Source organism: Cyprinus carpio, chromosome B2 (genome assembly GCF_018340385.1).
Source record: "Cyprinus carpio isolate SPL01 chromosome B2, ASM1834038v1, whole genome shotgun sequence".
Lineage (NCBI taxonomy): Eukaryota > Metazoa > Chordata > Actinopteri > Cypriniformes > Cyprinidae > Cyprinus > Cyprinus carpio.
The window spans coordinates 2,765,157-2,780,992 of record NC_056598.1 but is presented as its reverse complement, the minus strand read 5'-3'; the positions used below and the strand labels follow the sequence as shown (position 1 = coordinate 2,780,992).

Below are 15,836 nucleotides of genomic sequence, written 5' to 3'. Positions count from 1 at the left end.
GGCCAACTGTCTGTAGACATCTGCATGTGATATGCTGTTCACCACAGACTTTGCATTTCCAACTGGTTCAACACAAACCAACGACGGGCGCGTTTGGCAAAGGCCTCGCTCTCAGTGACATGAGCAAAGATTCTTCTCTTTGGCTCTCATCCTATCTGTCCTGAACAGCATTGTCATCCTGTTCCCTCGACCTCCGTGTCCTTTCCTCCCGCCTCTCATGTGTCGTTGGTTCTTTCCTCAGACATGATCCATGTATGTGTGTTTACTTTCAAAGGTATGGCTTTTACGACCAATCTGACAAACCCTCCCCATACTGTCGACGTAAAAGAACCGTGAACGTAGATATTCCAAAATGAATGTTATCTGTCCATTAGCTTTGTTTCTCTCATCTTGTTTCATTTACAGGACTTTTTTGCCGTCCTCTTTTTTCCCTCTTGACTGTTCCTCTCAGTTAAACTTGTTTGAGAACTATCTCAGGGAGCAAGACCACCTCAAAACAGAGTCTCACTTAACCTCTCGTTTTCTTTCGACTATGCACGTAACACCAGTTATCACACTGCCAAAATGAAAATGTGATACATTAGCTTCTGAAATCCATGTTTTACTTACACACACCCAAAGAATTGGACCTAAAGTATACATAGAATGTCTTGGAATGCATTGTAGAGTGCATTCCTGGTTCGTTTTCTAACTCTAGTTCTTGACCTTTCTTCTCAGTTTTTATTTGCCCTGGGACTCTGAAAGCAGTAGGAGATCCAGCCTTTGTCTTTGAGGCGGAACAGCAATCAGGGGCTTGGTGCAAAGACCCCCTGCAGGCGGGGGACAAAGTCTACTTCATGCCGTGGACTCCGTACCGCACCGACACACTCATAGAGTACGCCTCACTCGATGATTTGCGAAGCGGGCGACAGACGACTACCTACAAACTTCCACACCGTGTTGATGGAACCGGATTTGTGGCATACGACGGGGCCATCTTCTTCAACAAGGAACGCACGCGAAATATCGTCAAGTTTGACTTGCGGACTCGTATAAAGAGCGGGGAGGCCATAGTCGCAAATGCCAACTACCACGACACCTCGCCCTATCGCTGGGGCGGGAAAACCGACATTGACTTGGCGGTTGATGAAAGGGGACTGTGGGTTATCTACGCTACAGAACAGAATAACGGACGTATAGTTCTCAGCCAACTCAATCCTTATACTCTGCGCTTTGAGGCCACTTGGGAGACCGTCTACGACAAACGCTCTGCCTCCAATGCCTTCATGGTGTGTGGCATACTTCACGTGGTCCGTTCCACCTATGAGGAGAATGAAAGCGAGGCCAGTAAGAGCCAGATTGACTATGTGTATAACACCAAACTGGGGCAAGGGGAGTATGTCAATATCCTCTTCCCTAACCAGTATCAGTACATCGCAGCTGTGGATTACAACCCGAGGGATAACCAGCTATACGTGTGGAATAATTTTTACATTCTGCGGTACAATCTGGAGTTTGGGCCACCCGATCCAGACGAAGGTAAGACTCATTATGGTCTTTATGGAGTCTGATTTGTCTGCAGAGCGTAGGCTGTTATGGATGATTTAGTTTTAATTTTAAATACTGTAGAGAGTCCTCTAAACCAAAATAGCTGAAGTGCCTGGGATTATTGTCTTGTGTGATTGTCGCAGTGACTGCTTATGAAGGCATATTATGGCAGTGAGCCAAGCAAGGCTCTCATTCGCTCGACTCAAGTGTCTGATGAGTCTTTGCAGTCCTATTCCCCTTTATTTTTTCCGTAACCCTGTAAATCTCACCCATAAACTCAGACCGGGAGCCGCAGGGGGATCTTCACAATTGGCATGTTACACAAAAGCATCTGAGAAGCCTAGAAGAAAATTATCTCAGCTTGTTCCAATTGGTATCGGATTAATTTCCTAGAGAATAAGATTTCCACTAAATTTAGACAATCTCAATATCATTTGGTGTGTGGTGAAGGAAAATGCATAGCATGTGCATGAAAAGATGCAGTTATCATTTGGCTGCAAAAAGGCTCAACGAATGACAGCACTACCAAGCGTAGACCTTTAATTGCACGGTATGTGTTAACTAAGCCTAGCTTTGACCCTGCTTAAGAAAATCTATAATCTAAGCTAGTTGCCTTTCTCCAGAAATGTGTTAAAGCAATAGTCATTGCATGGCCAAATGCATGTATCATTGCCTCACAACAAGGCTTGAGAAATGACTTGCCAGAGGAAAAAAAGATCAGTCATCAAGAGCCATTAATTGTAATTGTGAGCCACTAGACAACATTCTTCTGTTAGCAAGAAGAATAATTAAACAGAAACCCAGTGTTATTATTTTTGTGCCAAATACCCTGTGCGTGCAAAAGTGTATTATATGTGCAAAAAGGCGTGCACATGTGTAAAGAATTATTGTATTGTAAAACCATGTATCGTTTTGCAAAGAAGGGCCATATGACACTTTGTTTCTAAAAAATGTACCCAGTCATCAGTATTTCCCCCTCATCCCTCATAGGCTGAAAATCTGGTGCAAAAGCTATGCGCTGTTGAGCATGTGAGCAGTAAAAGCTGTGAGCACACAGAGTATGTATGAAGAGAGGAAGCCAGTGAGATCTTGCACATGTACTGCAGTCAAAGAGATCTCAGAAGTGTGTTCAGATGTGGACATCAGCACATTTTTTGATGAAAAATTCTGTTAGAATTTAATGCTTAAAACTAAGTTCCCATGTATGTAAAATACTTTTGCGTGCTCAAAATATCCCCTTGTGTGTGCAGAGCTGTGGCACAAAAATAGCTCCATAAAAACTATGGTAAGTGGTGGCACTGGTGCCTGCTGTGCTTTAGCAGCATTTCCCCTTTTGACTAGGTCTGATTGTTTCCATTTCTGTCTGCTGTCCTCAGACGTGTGCATGCAAAGGTCGAGCCTTGAAATTCCAAGATCCTCTTTCCCCCCCTTCAAGCCACAATTAAGTCGACGCACCAGATTTTAACTGGCCCACCAAGCATGACAGGGAATGCATGCGTTCAGCCTATTTTCACTCTGGCAGTCACATGTAAATGTAATTAACATCTGAATTATCATAATTGCCATTAGTGGGTGATCAGGGCAGTGCAGCAAATTTGGGATGGTTTTGAATTGCTATTGTGACGCCAGTGGTTTTGTTGAGTTTTTTGGTTGTTTTTGCCATACTTTAATATACTAAGTCTGCAGTATTGATTTAAATTTTGAGCTATTGGGTTGAATCTCACAGGAAATTCCAGGCTTGCTTCATTCACACTTGCATGTTTATATCATGTCTTTAAACACTTGTCCAGCTGCTTTTTTCCCGTTTTTGGCTGTGGAGTGGTTGTACCTTGTTGCTACATTAATAGTGTTATTGTGTAGAATTTGAACACAACAACCTGCATTGACCTCTGGGAAATCATCCTCGGTCAAAACAAAGAGACTTTGAGCTGTGGAGGGTCTGAAAGTGACAGAGACCACGACAATACAAAATCTGAACCACAGACTCCGATATGATACTTGCAGTTGCTGCCAAAAATATTGATACCCACGTTTATTTTTTTCCCCAATAATCCACAATTTCTTTTAGAAAGCTTTAATAATAATAATTTTACAAAGCTTAATTTACTAAATGTAAATCTGATTAATGAATTAAGTTAGATTTCAGTTTAGATATAAATTTGAATGTGAAAAACAGTCAGATTTTGAATAAATCAGGTGAAGAATTCAATGACTCACCCATAAAGAGAGTGAGTCACCTTGACTTTATTTTATGACGATCCCTGAGGTCCTGTTAATGTTCATTTATGCCACCTCAGAGCTGCATTAAAGAGCTTCTGCAAATGCACCTAAATGCCCCTTCAGGTGCTGCTTCTGCAGTGCAAAGATGGCTTTTGTTGATGCTGATTTTATGTGATTGGTAGCAGCCCTGTAGTGTTTTATTATTCTAATTGAATTAAATTAAATGTAAAAATTTGACAGATGACGGATACATTTAATAAGGTTATAAAAAGCCATTATAAAGGTAAAAAGGGGGCAAATATCGTCCCTTAATGGAAATGTTAATTTCCATCACCACTGTGGTTATAAAACCAGAGCTGAAACTAGGACATCTGCTGTGTTAATGAAAGTATAATTAGACATTCCTGTTCACAGTAGCATAGCTTTACATCAGTGAGCTTGTGCTGAACATACACAAAGCACTTGTTTGTTGCCATTAAACCCCAGGTAATTTAATGTTTAATATATAATATTTCTTCTCTAACTGCTCAGTATTAAACTGTTATATTTCAGTTCTCATTGTTGATTGCAATAAAATATTGTTCTTAGAAAGAAAATGTAAATAGTGTCTCTTTAGCGGGAATTAAATCTCTAAGCCTGATCTCTGAGCGCAGAGATAAAATGAGTTGCTTGCATTAATATTCACAGGGAACGCAGTGAAGCCCCACAGCAATACCTGGCCGCAAAGCATCCGTAGAATTTACACCATCCGAAACTGATGACGCGAGATGCGTCTATGGGAGCCATTAAATCTCATTACCAGACTTTATGAAAGTGAAAGTGAAAGTCGTGACATTTGTCAAGTATGGTAACCCATACTCGAAATTGGTGCTCTGCATTTAACCCCATCCAAGTGCACACACACAGCAGTGAGAAGTGAACACACACCCGGAGCAGTGGGCAGCTATATATCCAGCGCCCGGGGAGCAACTGGGGGTTCAGTGCCTTGCTCAAGGGCACCTCAGCCATGGGTATTGAGGGAGGAAGAGAGCGCTGTTCATTCACTCCCTCCCACCTACAACTCCTGCCAGCACCGAGATTCGAACCTGCGACCTTCTGGTTACAAGTCCAAATCTCTAACCATTAGGCCACAGCTGCCCCATGAGCTGCACATTAAGCCTCAACTGTGAGTTGTACTTTGGGTAATTACATGTTAGCACAATTTCCAGCTTTTAAAAGAGTACCAGGGACACCGTGGTGCTCTTTGACTGTTGTAACAACACGCTGAAATGCTACTGCGAGTCGAGGAACAGAGTGTTAAATCCTTCGTAATAATCCTCCTTTACAATTCTGATAATTCCGTGAGGGCACAGACCGATTTGAAGCACGTCTGATTTCTTAGAGAATCAGTGTGAAATGAGAAGCGTGCTCAAACCACAATAGAGGACTGAGCTTTTCCCAACGTCTCAAACTTGTCAGTATATACAACAAGGCTTCTGTTTATATTCCATTTTCTAGCTAGAAATCATCTCCTGTCATTTCACACAAATGTGTTTGATAATGAAATCTGTATGATAATGTTAGCGATCAAGTCTTATTTTTGTTGATTTTTCAGTGTTGAGCCTTTATAACAAATGAGAAATGAAAATGCATCTGAAAGGTCTGTTCAAATCAAGACTGACAAAAATAAATTGGGCTAAATAAAGAACAAATGGACCTTAGTGTGTCTAATTTGACATTCTAACTCATTTAATCTTAAATTGTTATTCCATTCTATTTTTTTTTTTAATTTATTTTGAGGAACGAGTTAAGAGCACCATTGCAAAAATCTATGTCAAGATTGTCCAAACAAATTGTTGGAGCCAGATGCACTTTTTATTGACAAAGCACAATAGTAATACATGAAACACAAATATGGATCTGCAGTATATGAACATTTGTCGACTGACAAAGCAAAGTTATTTTGTACGGTGAGCATGTCAGTTTTTTGCTTTCCAGCGAAGAGGTAGACCATCAAAAAATATTTGAGTTTTGGTTCATATATCAGAGCACTTGGGGGCACAGAAAACAATATTGATGACTCCACAGTAGAGTTTGGATGGGTACATTACATTTATTAGTACATTATTCCAGTTCCTGTACGCTCACGCTGCCTCCCACAGCTTCGACATTTTATCCACAAAATCCAGCAGGTTGAAGGCAATGAGGATTTTCCGCTCTTGTGAGGTTCTGTCCCGCTCTGATGTCATAGGTTAAAGGTTCATGTTGCACCCTCTGTTGTATGAGTAGGTATTTTGTGCTTCCTTCAACCTGATGCATATTCGTTCCACTCTGGTGTGAAAAGACCATTCATCTGCCATTTAGCAACCTCATTTTTCACTTTGCGTTTGGTGTGACAAGCCTTAAAGGCATACTCCACCCAAACATGTATGTCACTTACTTTCTTGTATGTGACTTACCAGCTAAAGAAGTGGCCAAAACCCCTTTAAAAGCAGCCTTCATTTCCATTGCATTATTTTTCTATGAAACTCAATTTCCATTCCACAGAAGAAAGGAAAGTCGTATACATCTGGGATGGTATGAGGATGAGTAAATGAGACAATGTTAGTTTTTGGGTGGAGTATCTCTGTAATGGACATTTACGGGATTCTCAAACTTGGTGCATAAACCTCTATAATGATGAACAGGAGACTATTTTTGCATTCCCATTTTCTCCAACAGAAAAATTCCATGATAGCATTTTCCATGAACGATGGATTACAGCTGTCTGATGAGAGAAAGATGTCAAATTCATCACATCATCGCAGTTGTTAAACCATGTTTTTTTTCTTTTTCTCGTTGAATGTTATGTTACAATCAATGCATTAAGCTCCAGATGTCAAATGACTTGTGAACATCAATTCACATTAACTGTAAGCACAGAACGCAAGAGTCTCATGACTCATCGGTGAAGCATTATATTCAGAAAAGAGAGCAAGTCAAAAGGAACCAAATGCATTTTTAAACTCTCATCGGTGGCTCTTTCTTTAAAGAGAAGCTACTAATAAATAATAATAAAATGCATTGAATCCTGAGACTTTAACTTCTCATTTTGACAATTTAAAGCCATTTTAAGTGATGCACATGAACCATTTTGTCTTTAATAAGGTAAAAATTTGGAATCTGATGAGGCAATAATTGCTATGAATTTTCAGAGGTAAAGACGAAGAAATTTAATGTCCCACAGAACCTAAATTGTGTGTAAAAGATGTAAAATGAATAGTTCCTATAGGTACAGACAGGTCTATAGCTACCACTGAAATTATTATTTTCCCTTCATTTTGTTTTAATACATCAAGTCATAAAATATAGCTTACTTAATGCCAGTTTTGGTGCATATCAGCTTAATAAGAGAATAAAATGTGCTTTTGAAGGCCACTGTCCTCTGGGAATATCTCACAAGGGTGCCTCTGTGAGTTTTGAGTTTCAGTATAACACATTTTGAGTTAAATCGAAGCATTCGCAGCAGACAGAACTGAGAACAGCGAGCAAGAAAAGAGAGTATTGTTCTGTTTTTGTTTTTTTTTCCCCTCCGCCTCCTCAATGTTTGCCTGTTTTTCATTCTCCTGCTTCACATTCGCAGTGTATTCCTAGAGGCAGTGTCAGTCCCGAAGTTAATAAGCCACATTTCCACTCTCTTTGGTCTTTAGCACACATACATCAGCGTTTCTAAATGCAGTCTCTGACTTGGGCACCAATCTGTCTGGTTTTTATGTGCCTGCGGCTATTCACAGGGACTCACCAGTCAACCTGCTAATGCTGTCGTTTAGCAATGGAGCGTTTGACACCTGTTAGTCTGTGGTGATAAGTGGAAATGTAATGCCTGTGTGGGGTCTAAAGCTTTAAATCTTTGAAGAGATTCTACAAAGCAGGTGTTTTTCTTGATGGAGCTGTTCATAAATCAGACTGAAGCGCCTGAAACGGTTCGTGGCTCGAGCAGCACAGATCACAACAGCAAATTGTCATCACCCCTAAGCAGGCATTAATTAAAAATCATGCCATAGTACTTCAAAAGACGTTATGCATAGTACATAATATCTTTAGTGTCCTGTTGTGGAAGCCATAGGTAAGGAACGAAAAACTCCATTTGATGTTGGATAATGGAGAATAAAACCTGGGGAGAAACCAGGCAACACCAGGAGGCCAGCTCTCCTCTGGCAGCAGTGTTGGGGAAAGTTACTTTTTTAAAAGTAATGCATTACAGTACTGCGTTACTCCCTAAAACAGTAACTAATTACATTACTTAGTTACTTTTTATGGAAAGTAATGTGTTATGTTACTTTTGCTTTACTTTTTCTTATCTGGGCTTGGCTTGCTTGTTTGTTTTTAGAATAAAAAAAAAAAATATATATATTTTTTTGGCAAATGTAAAAGCCCTTGCACACCTAAAGCAGTGTTGCCAAGTTGGGCTACTTTAACAGTTGCTGCGGGTTGTTTTTTATGTCCACGGGTTGAAGCGACCCCAATAACGTGATATTTAGACCCAAAAATGTGAATTTTACCAGGGGAATACTGCCAAAAAATGAGTATTTTATCCCCCGGTACTCAATTTTTATCGGTGGACCTCCCTTGACAGGTGATTGTGCTAGTTTTGAGTAGCAATTGGGCGGGTTTTGCTGTGAAAACCTGGCAACCCTGACCAAAAGTGAAATGAATAAGCATCAGGCTGAGGGAAATGAAAATCTGTACAGTAGAGGGCGCAGCTCAAACAAACCTTTATGCTGTGCTGCCTTTCAATAAATGGAAAAAACTAAGTAAGTGGTGATGCTTATTTGACAAAGCAGTATTTTCTTGTAAATTTAAAATTAATGTAAGTTACTTTACTAGTTTTTTGAAAAAAGTAATCTGATCGCGTAAATTGTAATGCATTACCCCCAACACTGTCTGGCAGTCCAAATGTAATGTCAGCAATTAAATGGATGCATTACTGCATTTACTGAACTGTAAAATTAGAGTGTAAGTGTTTTTGAGATCCATTTAAGATTGAATGGTAAAGTGCAGGTAGATCCGAAAGCAGTAGCAGTTTATCTCTACAGTATGTGGTCTATTATCAACGGCTGAAGAGATGCAGATGTTAATCTACTGAATGTTTCAAAATGCTTGCTTGGCACAGGTTGCAAATTGTAGACATTGGACAGCAACATCAATCTGGGCCTGGATCTGGCAGGCTCTAGATTACTTAGTATAAGTAGGATGAGACTTCAGATTGTCAACTATTCACGCGTTTATATTCATTAAATTACTTAAATACATATACTAGGGGACATTTAATATATAGCCTATTCATTGTCTACAAGGTTGATGAATGATTGACCAAAGTTTGGATTAGTTTAGATGAATATTAGGGGGGAGCCCTACATATTTTATAAAACTTTCGAAAAGATTGGACACATATATGAATTATTAATTTCTTAACATCTGTGATTGTCAGTGGTTATAAATGGAAGTTTCCAGATGGACTAAAACCCTATACTCTTGTGCGAAGTGTCTTTGCCCTCAGATGACCTGATATAGAGTCCTCATCCGTCTCAATCACACATTACTGCTAGAGATGTCAGGGAAGTTGACTCTCTGTCAACAATGGAAACCGATATTCAGTCATTTAATCAATAGTGGAGCTGAAACCCTACAGATAAACTCTCCCTTGAGGTTTCTTAAGAGCTGCATGGACTAGAAAATGCCAGGCTAAGAGACATTTGAAGAAACTATTGATTGTAAGTGTACAGTGAATGTGCCTGAAATGGGACAAAAAAATAAAAATGTACATAAAAACCACGTTTTTTTATATTGGCCCAAAGCTGTGATCTTTTGATGCAACACACAGTCACCAGTAGTAGAATCACTACTGCATGCTTATTTATATATTATTTTTCTTTTAATTTGGCGGTTGTTGGTCTTTTTGTTCTGTTTTAATGCAATTCTATTTTTTAGACTTTGAGATCTTGGAAGCTCCAAAGAATTGGCACAGACAGCACCAACACATGCTGATCCTAAATTACTGTTTTGACACCACCAGTGTGTAATAAACCCACCTCCAAATGGCAACCAGCAGAAAACTCCAGCTGGGGAAACTTTGGACAAAGACTACATTTGCATTTGGCAACTCCTGCTTTTAGCCTGATAGAAAGGAACTGACACCGCTTAGCCAGTCTTTTTTCTTCAGGTTTTATTCAGTGAAGCATCTAGAGCAGCAATAAGCACAAGTCGGCGTCAATTATGTGACAGATTTGTTTAGCAATCTCACCACTTTTCCTCTTGAAATCCCAATTTCTCAGCAGACCAGTCAGGATTGCTCTTCTCTCTGGAGTCATGTTATTCTTAATCGTTGTGAGCTGTTGAGTGCTCTCGTCTTCGATAGGCTATACATCCTTGCATTCTGATTTCTCCGCTGAGGGTGATTTCAGTGACACTGACTGAAATGACAGCTAATTGAGGCTACTTTTCCTGAAAGCTCTGATGGACAATACTCTGATTCCTCCTCCTGCCAGGCGGTGAAATTGCCTGGCATAATAAAAAGAAAATTGTAGAGGTATGAGCCAGGAGATGTCAACATAAAGCAGCGAGGCAGGCTCAGCCATTGACAAGCAGTTTACCTCCATTTATTTTCTCTCACTCGTTCGCTCCCTTTGTTTTCCACTTCGCCAAAGAAGAACATTTAAGTAGACACAAGGTGAGTGCAGTTGCTACAGAGCTGCTGAGAGGTTACGAATTGAATGGTGTTTCACAAAGAAAGCATGCTTTCGATGACATTTTCTTTATCTTACCTCCGTATGATGCTTAGTAGTGTTTAGAAGTGCAGCACTGCTTTATTTTTTTATTACCGCTGTATTTCCACTTTTACATAAGTGCCACCTACTGCCAGAGAGTGAATTTGCACTTTCATTCAGCCATAAGCCCAAATTATATGTAACTAATCATTTTATTAAAATGAAACGTAAGATACTTTTTGTTTTCATCACAACTTGTATTATTTGAACGGTTGTTTAAATCATAGTTTTTATTTTTATTTTACAGTTTATGTTGCTACTATGGACATTAGTGGTTGACCGATATATTGCCAAGGCCGATATATTGGCCGATATTTGCCTTTTAGAATTTTTTTTAATTTTTAATTTTTTATATTTGCTTAAAATTTCCAATCATGTAGATTCTTATTGAAATGACTGGAATTCACAGAACAACATTAAAATTTTTGAGATGTTAACACATATGTACAGGTTAAAAGCAATTATTAAACTGACGTTTATTATTAAGGCGAAAGTAGCTCCATTTAAATTTTTATTTTTTTGGTTTATAAAGAAAAGTTGAACCAATGTCACAAAATTTGAGGTAAATGCGTAAAACTTGAATTGTGACTTTCTAGAAAGTATGTGTCCATGTTGTTACATTCTAAGCATTCAATGATTCATGTTTTTCAAATTTCAAAGTCACATGTTAGGTATGAGAATTCTAAGTAGTAATAATAATAATAATAATAATAATAATAATAATAATAATATAAAGTGCCATTTCAGCTCTGTTTAATGACCTCTGATGTTTCTGAGTTGTTGTCTATCAGAGATGCGGGATGTAAGTGTGTGTTTCTTCAGTTTAGGAGCACAAAAGTGTTATTCCCCTGCAGAGCGTAACCCTAACCTAACCAAACCAAACCTAATTTCCCTAACCAGACCATGACTGGCTGAGATTTAGACTTCTATTGCTACTAAACCCATAACCAAATTTACACTAAATTTAGTTCACTTACTAAGTAAAAAACTCAGCACTAAGTACTTCAGCACTGGGGCAATGGTAAAAAAAAAAAAAAAAAATTTGGAGTATGACCTAACCCAAGGATTAGGTTAGGATGTCTACAACATCCAAAAAGAAAAAAAGCACCACATTAGGAAACCATTGCAGACTGAACCACTTCCATACCGCAAGGGTTTATGCACAATATTGGCTGAAAAATCAGTCACAGATGAATACTTTGAGAATCCACCAGAAACAGTATACTGTCCGAGTACCTTTGACATAGTTTTCACTCTACTATGCTTTATTTCAAACCTACTGTGAACAATATTATTCACATACAGCCTGTATTTGTTCAGTCTGAATTGAAGAATGTGTGATTGTGAGTGAACCGTCAACAAATTAAGACATTAATTGACAGTGAAGCTGTTTAATTAGGCTGTGTCTGCTACTTCAGAGATGGCAAATAATGTCTCATTCAACCATGAGCAGAACACACTTTCCTGTTGTTTTAGTCCCCTTCCTTTTTTGGATGTTGTTGCACACTGGGCTGTTCAGAGATATCTGGATCATTATCAGCTGATTTCGTTAAATGGAGAAACAAAAGCAGAATTTTTCCAGATTTGGTGGTTTGGAAGCTCGTCCAGTGTTTGTGTAACTGTTGACTTACAAGTAGTGTTTTCTCAGTAACAGTGACATTCATCAATGCCCAATAACAATTCTGCTCCCAAAATTTAAAACTGCATTCTCTGTAAATTCAGAATAGGCAGTGATTTTTCAAATTTTAAGAATAATTAATATTTTATTATTTATGTATTTGATAGTAAAATTTGATTTAGATCAGCAGTCTAGTAAATGTTATATAGTAATAAAAAATATATAAGCTATGTGTAAATGCACTTGTTTCTGAATATTTATTGAATTATGCACCTTGCAGCTCTGTTAAATATCCTAATGAGTGCATTGTGCTAGACTAATAAAATAAAAAAAAACACATTATTTAAATCACCTAAAATAGCATACAGTCTTTCTTCAGAACAAACAATTTTTTTTTAATCCCCAGGTTTCGGCAAACATGATGAATAAAAACAATATATTATAGCAATGTTATAGCAGTTACAGCAATGCTCATAATCAGATTACAGTTATTTTTTAATGGATTACTTGATTGCATATTATTCACACTATGGCAGTAAATTATCCATAAAGGAGGATTGATTCTCTTCAATTCTTTTTTTTTTCTTCTAAATGAACGTACCATTTATATAAATTCCAGGTTTTGTGTAATTGCACACACCATCCATTAGTCAGGTGGCTATGATTACATAGAAAATGGATGCATTTTAATTAGTATTTGAATTATCGCTCGTTGAATCATTTAACCATGCATTATTAGGCCTTTGGACTTTATCTCTAAAACATATTAAAATGCAAAAATTCATGTCATTTACAGCGTAATCCACAGATGCATGCCCAGCTGACTGCATTAGTGTGGTGAAGTTTTAGTTTAGTGAATTAAATGCGTATTTAAATGTACTTTTGTAATAATTTTTTTAATTGTTAATGAAAATGCTCACTGTTTTCTGATGAACACCCACAGTATTTGACTTTATGCAACTGCAGGTTACTGGGAAAAATGCATTTGCATTTCACAGTGTTTGTATAGGCCTAGTGCAAAGTGAATGCAAACAGTCAGTTATGTCTTAAGGGATTGTAAACAGATGGGACAAAATTACTGATGTGTCAAAATAGATCATTAGTGCATTAGTGTAGTAAATGGAGCCTATTAGACTTGCTGCTATCTAAAATGTCATCAATAATAATCAAACGGCAATAAAACTGAGAAAAGAAAATGACTTACTGCTCTTGTCTGGAGAACTTCCGTAGCTTTATTACTGACTGTAGATTCTCACAGCACTCTTGCATGTGTTTCTTTGTTCTTCTTCATTACGGTCTATTGACTTGTATGTTTTGAAGCTATATTTAGTTAGTTGAAAATTACTTGACTACATTAAATCGTCTTTGTTTATTATTAGTTTTTATCTGGTTGTTCATTTAGCTCAAACAGTGAAGCAGATCCTGGGTTTGATTCCCAGTGAAAGCCAGAACTGAGTAAATGTGTTTGCTTTTGATAAATGTAAATGTAAGAGCATTGATCGATAGCATAGTTTTTTATCAAGGTATTTCTTTTTTTTTATTTTTTATTTTTTTTATAAAGAATAGAAAAGGTTTAACTGAATTTGTCTGTCTTTTACTGAGTTTTAAGAGTAAGTTAGATTAAAAATAAAGTGTGTTTTATACTGAGTAGTAACATGGACTCCAACGGCAACAGCAAAAAAAAAAAAAAAAAAAAGCGTTATAATATAATTTTTATTTTGGAGCACAATAGTTTGTCAAAGTGGTATAAACTGTAAGTATTGTCAGGTTTTTAATCATTTTGTTGCAAGTAACTCTGCATGTAAGGTGGACACAGAGAGTAGTTTGTGCCACAAATATTCATTATCAAGCACTTTGATGTGAAGGGTTGTACATTTCCCATCTTGTTCGATTTTAATCTGTCAGGAAATGTTGTAACTTTTGCTCTTTGTGTTGTGACATGCACATCATTCCAGAGCTTTGGTGGCAAGAGCTCTTTTAGTTTGATCAGGGCTGTGTTTCAGGTTGTTGGTTTTGTGTTTTGGCATCCCTTTTTTCTTTTCTTTTTTTACTGTGGGAGTGTTGCTAAAGTTTAAAAACACAATAGACCAGATCCGACCTTGTTTATTTTATCTGTCAGAATGATGGAAAGTGCTTTGAATCATCTATTAATGTTCTTAAAATAAGTACAAAGCACACTTTAGCCTCTGTCCTCGGCTTTCTAAAATCTATTCACAATGAAGCGTTGAAGCTTTTGGATGTTTGATAAGACACACACACACACACACACACACACACACACACACACACACACACACACAAAAGCTAAAACCTTGGTTTTAGAGGCCCGTGGTTGATTTTGTTATTGTGATTACATTATAATGCTGCAAATAGAATGATAACCAGCAACTCAGCTTCCTTCATTAGCATTCATCACGGATCACCGTACAGAACGAGCACTGAATCCACTCAATATTACAACATGCTGCGTTTTATTTCTCATGAGTGAAGCCCTAAAGCACATCTTTTTAACATGTTAACAGAGTTGTATTGCTTACATATTGTTCAGAACAAAATCACACATTCATTTTTTCATTCATTTTTGCTACACTTGTCAGCAGTTGGAAACGTTATGATTTTGAAATGCTTTTAATGAAGTGTCTTCTGCTCTGCATTTATTTGATCAAAAATGTGAAATATTATTACAACTTGAAATAAGCATTTGAATATATCTTCATACGTAATTTATTTCTGTGATGCGCAGCTGTATTTTCAGCATCATTACTCCAGTCTTCAGTGTCACATGATCTTCAGAAATCATTCTAATATGATGATTTGCTGCCCCTTTAATCTATGGTGATCAGTTATTATTAATGGTTATTATTATTTTAAAATGTATTTATGGCCTAATATTTTGACGAAACTTTTTTTTTACAGGATTTTAAAAGAATAGCATTTATTTGAAACATTATAAATGTTTTTACTGTCACTTTTTTATCAATTTAATGCACATTTGCTGAATAAAAGCATTATTTTCTATTAAAAACATGCACGTACACGCAATCAGTTTGTGGTATATCATGGTTTCTGGATGAATGTTGGGCAGCACAACTGTTTTCAACATTTATAAAAATCAGAAATGTTTCTTAAGTGCCAAATCAGTATATTAGAATGATTTCTGAAGGACCATGTGATGCTGAAAATTCAGCTTTGATCAAATGATTGACACTTTACAAAATATTCACATAGAAAACAGTTATTTTAAACTGTAATGATACTTCACATTATTAGTGTTTAACTGTATTTTTTGATCGAATAAATGCAGCCTTTGTGAGCAGAATAGACTTTAAAACGTTTAAAAACCGTAATGTTTTGGCAAGTACTGTATGTGTTTAATTCTGCTTCCCTGAATGCCGTCGACTGTCGGGTTCGGCTTCACCGAAAAGACAACTGAGCATCCAGAACATGTTTGTCCTTGTATCACAGAAAGAACAAGATGGTGCGCAGCCTCTTTATATGCGTGACGTGACAGACATGTGAGGGGGCGGGGCTTATGCACCATCTGCCAATGATTTTCTTCAGGCTTCATCCGTGGCTGAAATGAAAGGCAGCAGAAATATTTGATTCTGAGCACATTCATATCTTGTGAGATTCATTATTATGGATGATTTTCATGCAGTCGCTGCTCTGTCTGATACAGGAGCACA

At 37.5% G+C, this 15,836-nt stretch overlaps 1 protein-coding gene across 10 annotated transcripts in view; it reads left to right on the top strand.

The window, feature by feature from the left end:
- The window catches only part of LOC109054706 (adhesion G protein-coupled receptor L2-like), a 99,008-nt gene that overhangs the window by 38,289 nt on the left and 44,883 nt on the right, over positions 1-15,836 (top strand). For 9 of the 10 annotated variants that reach the window (XM_042717732.1, XM_042717734.1, XM_042717730.1 and 6 more), the window contains one exon: positions 718-1,518. The exons of the other annotated variant lie outside the window; for it this stretch is intronic. In XM_042717732.1, the coding sequence (XP_042573666.1) occupies positions 718-1,518 (801 nt within the window). The remainder of the gene's footprint in view (positions 1-717; positions 1,519-15,836) is intronic. 10 annotated transcript variants of the gene reach the window in all.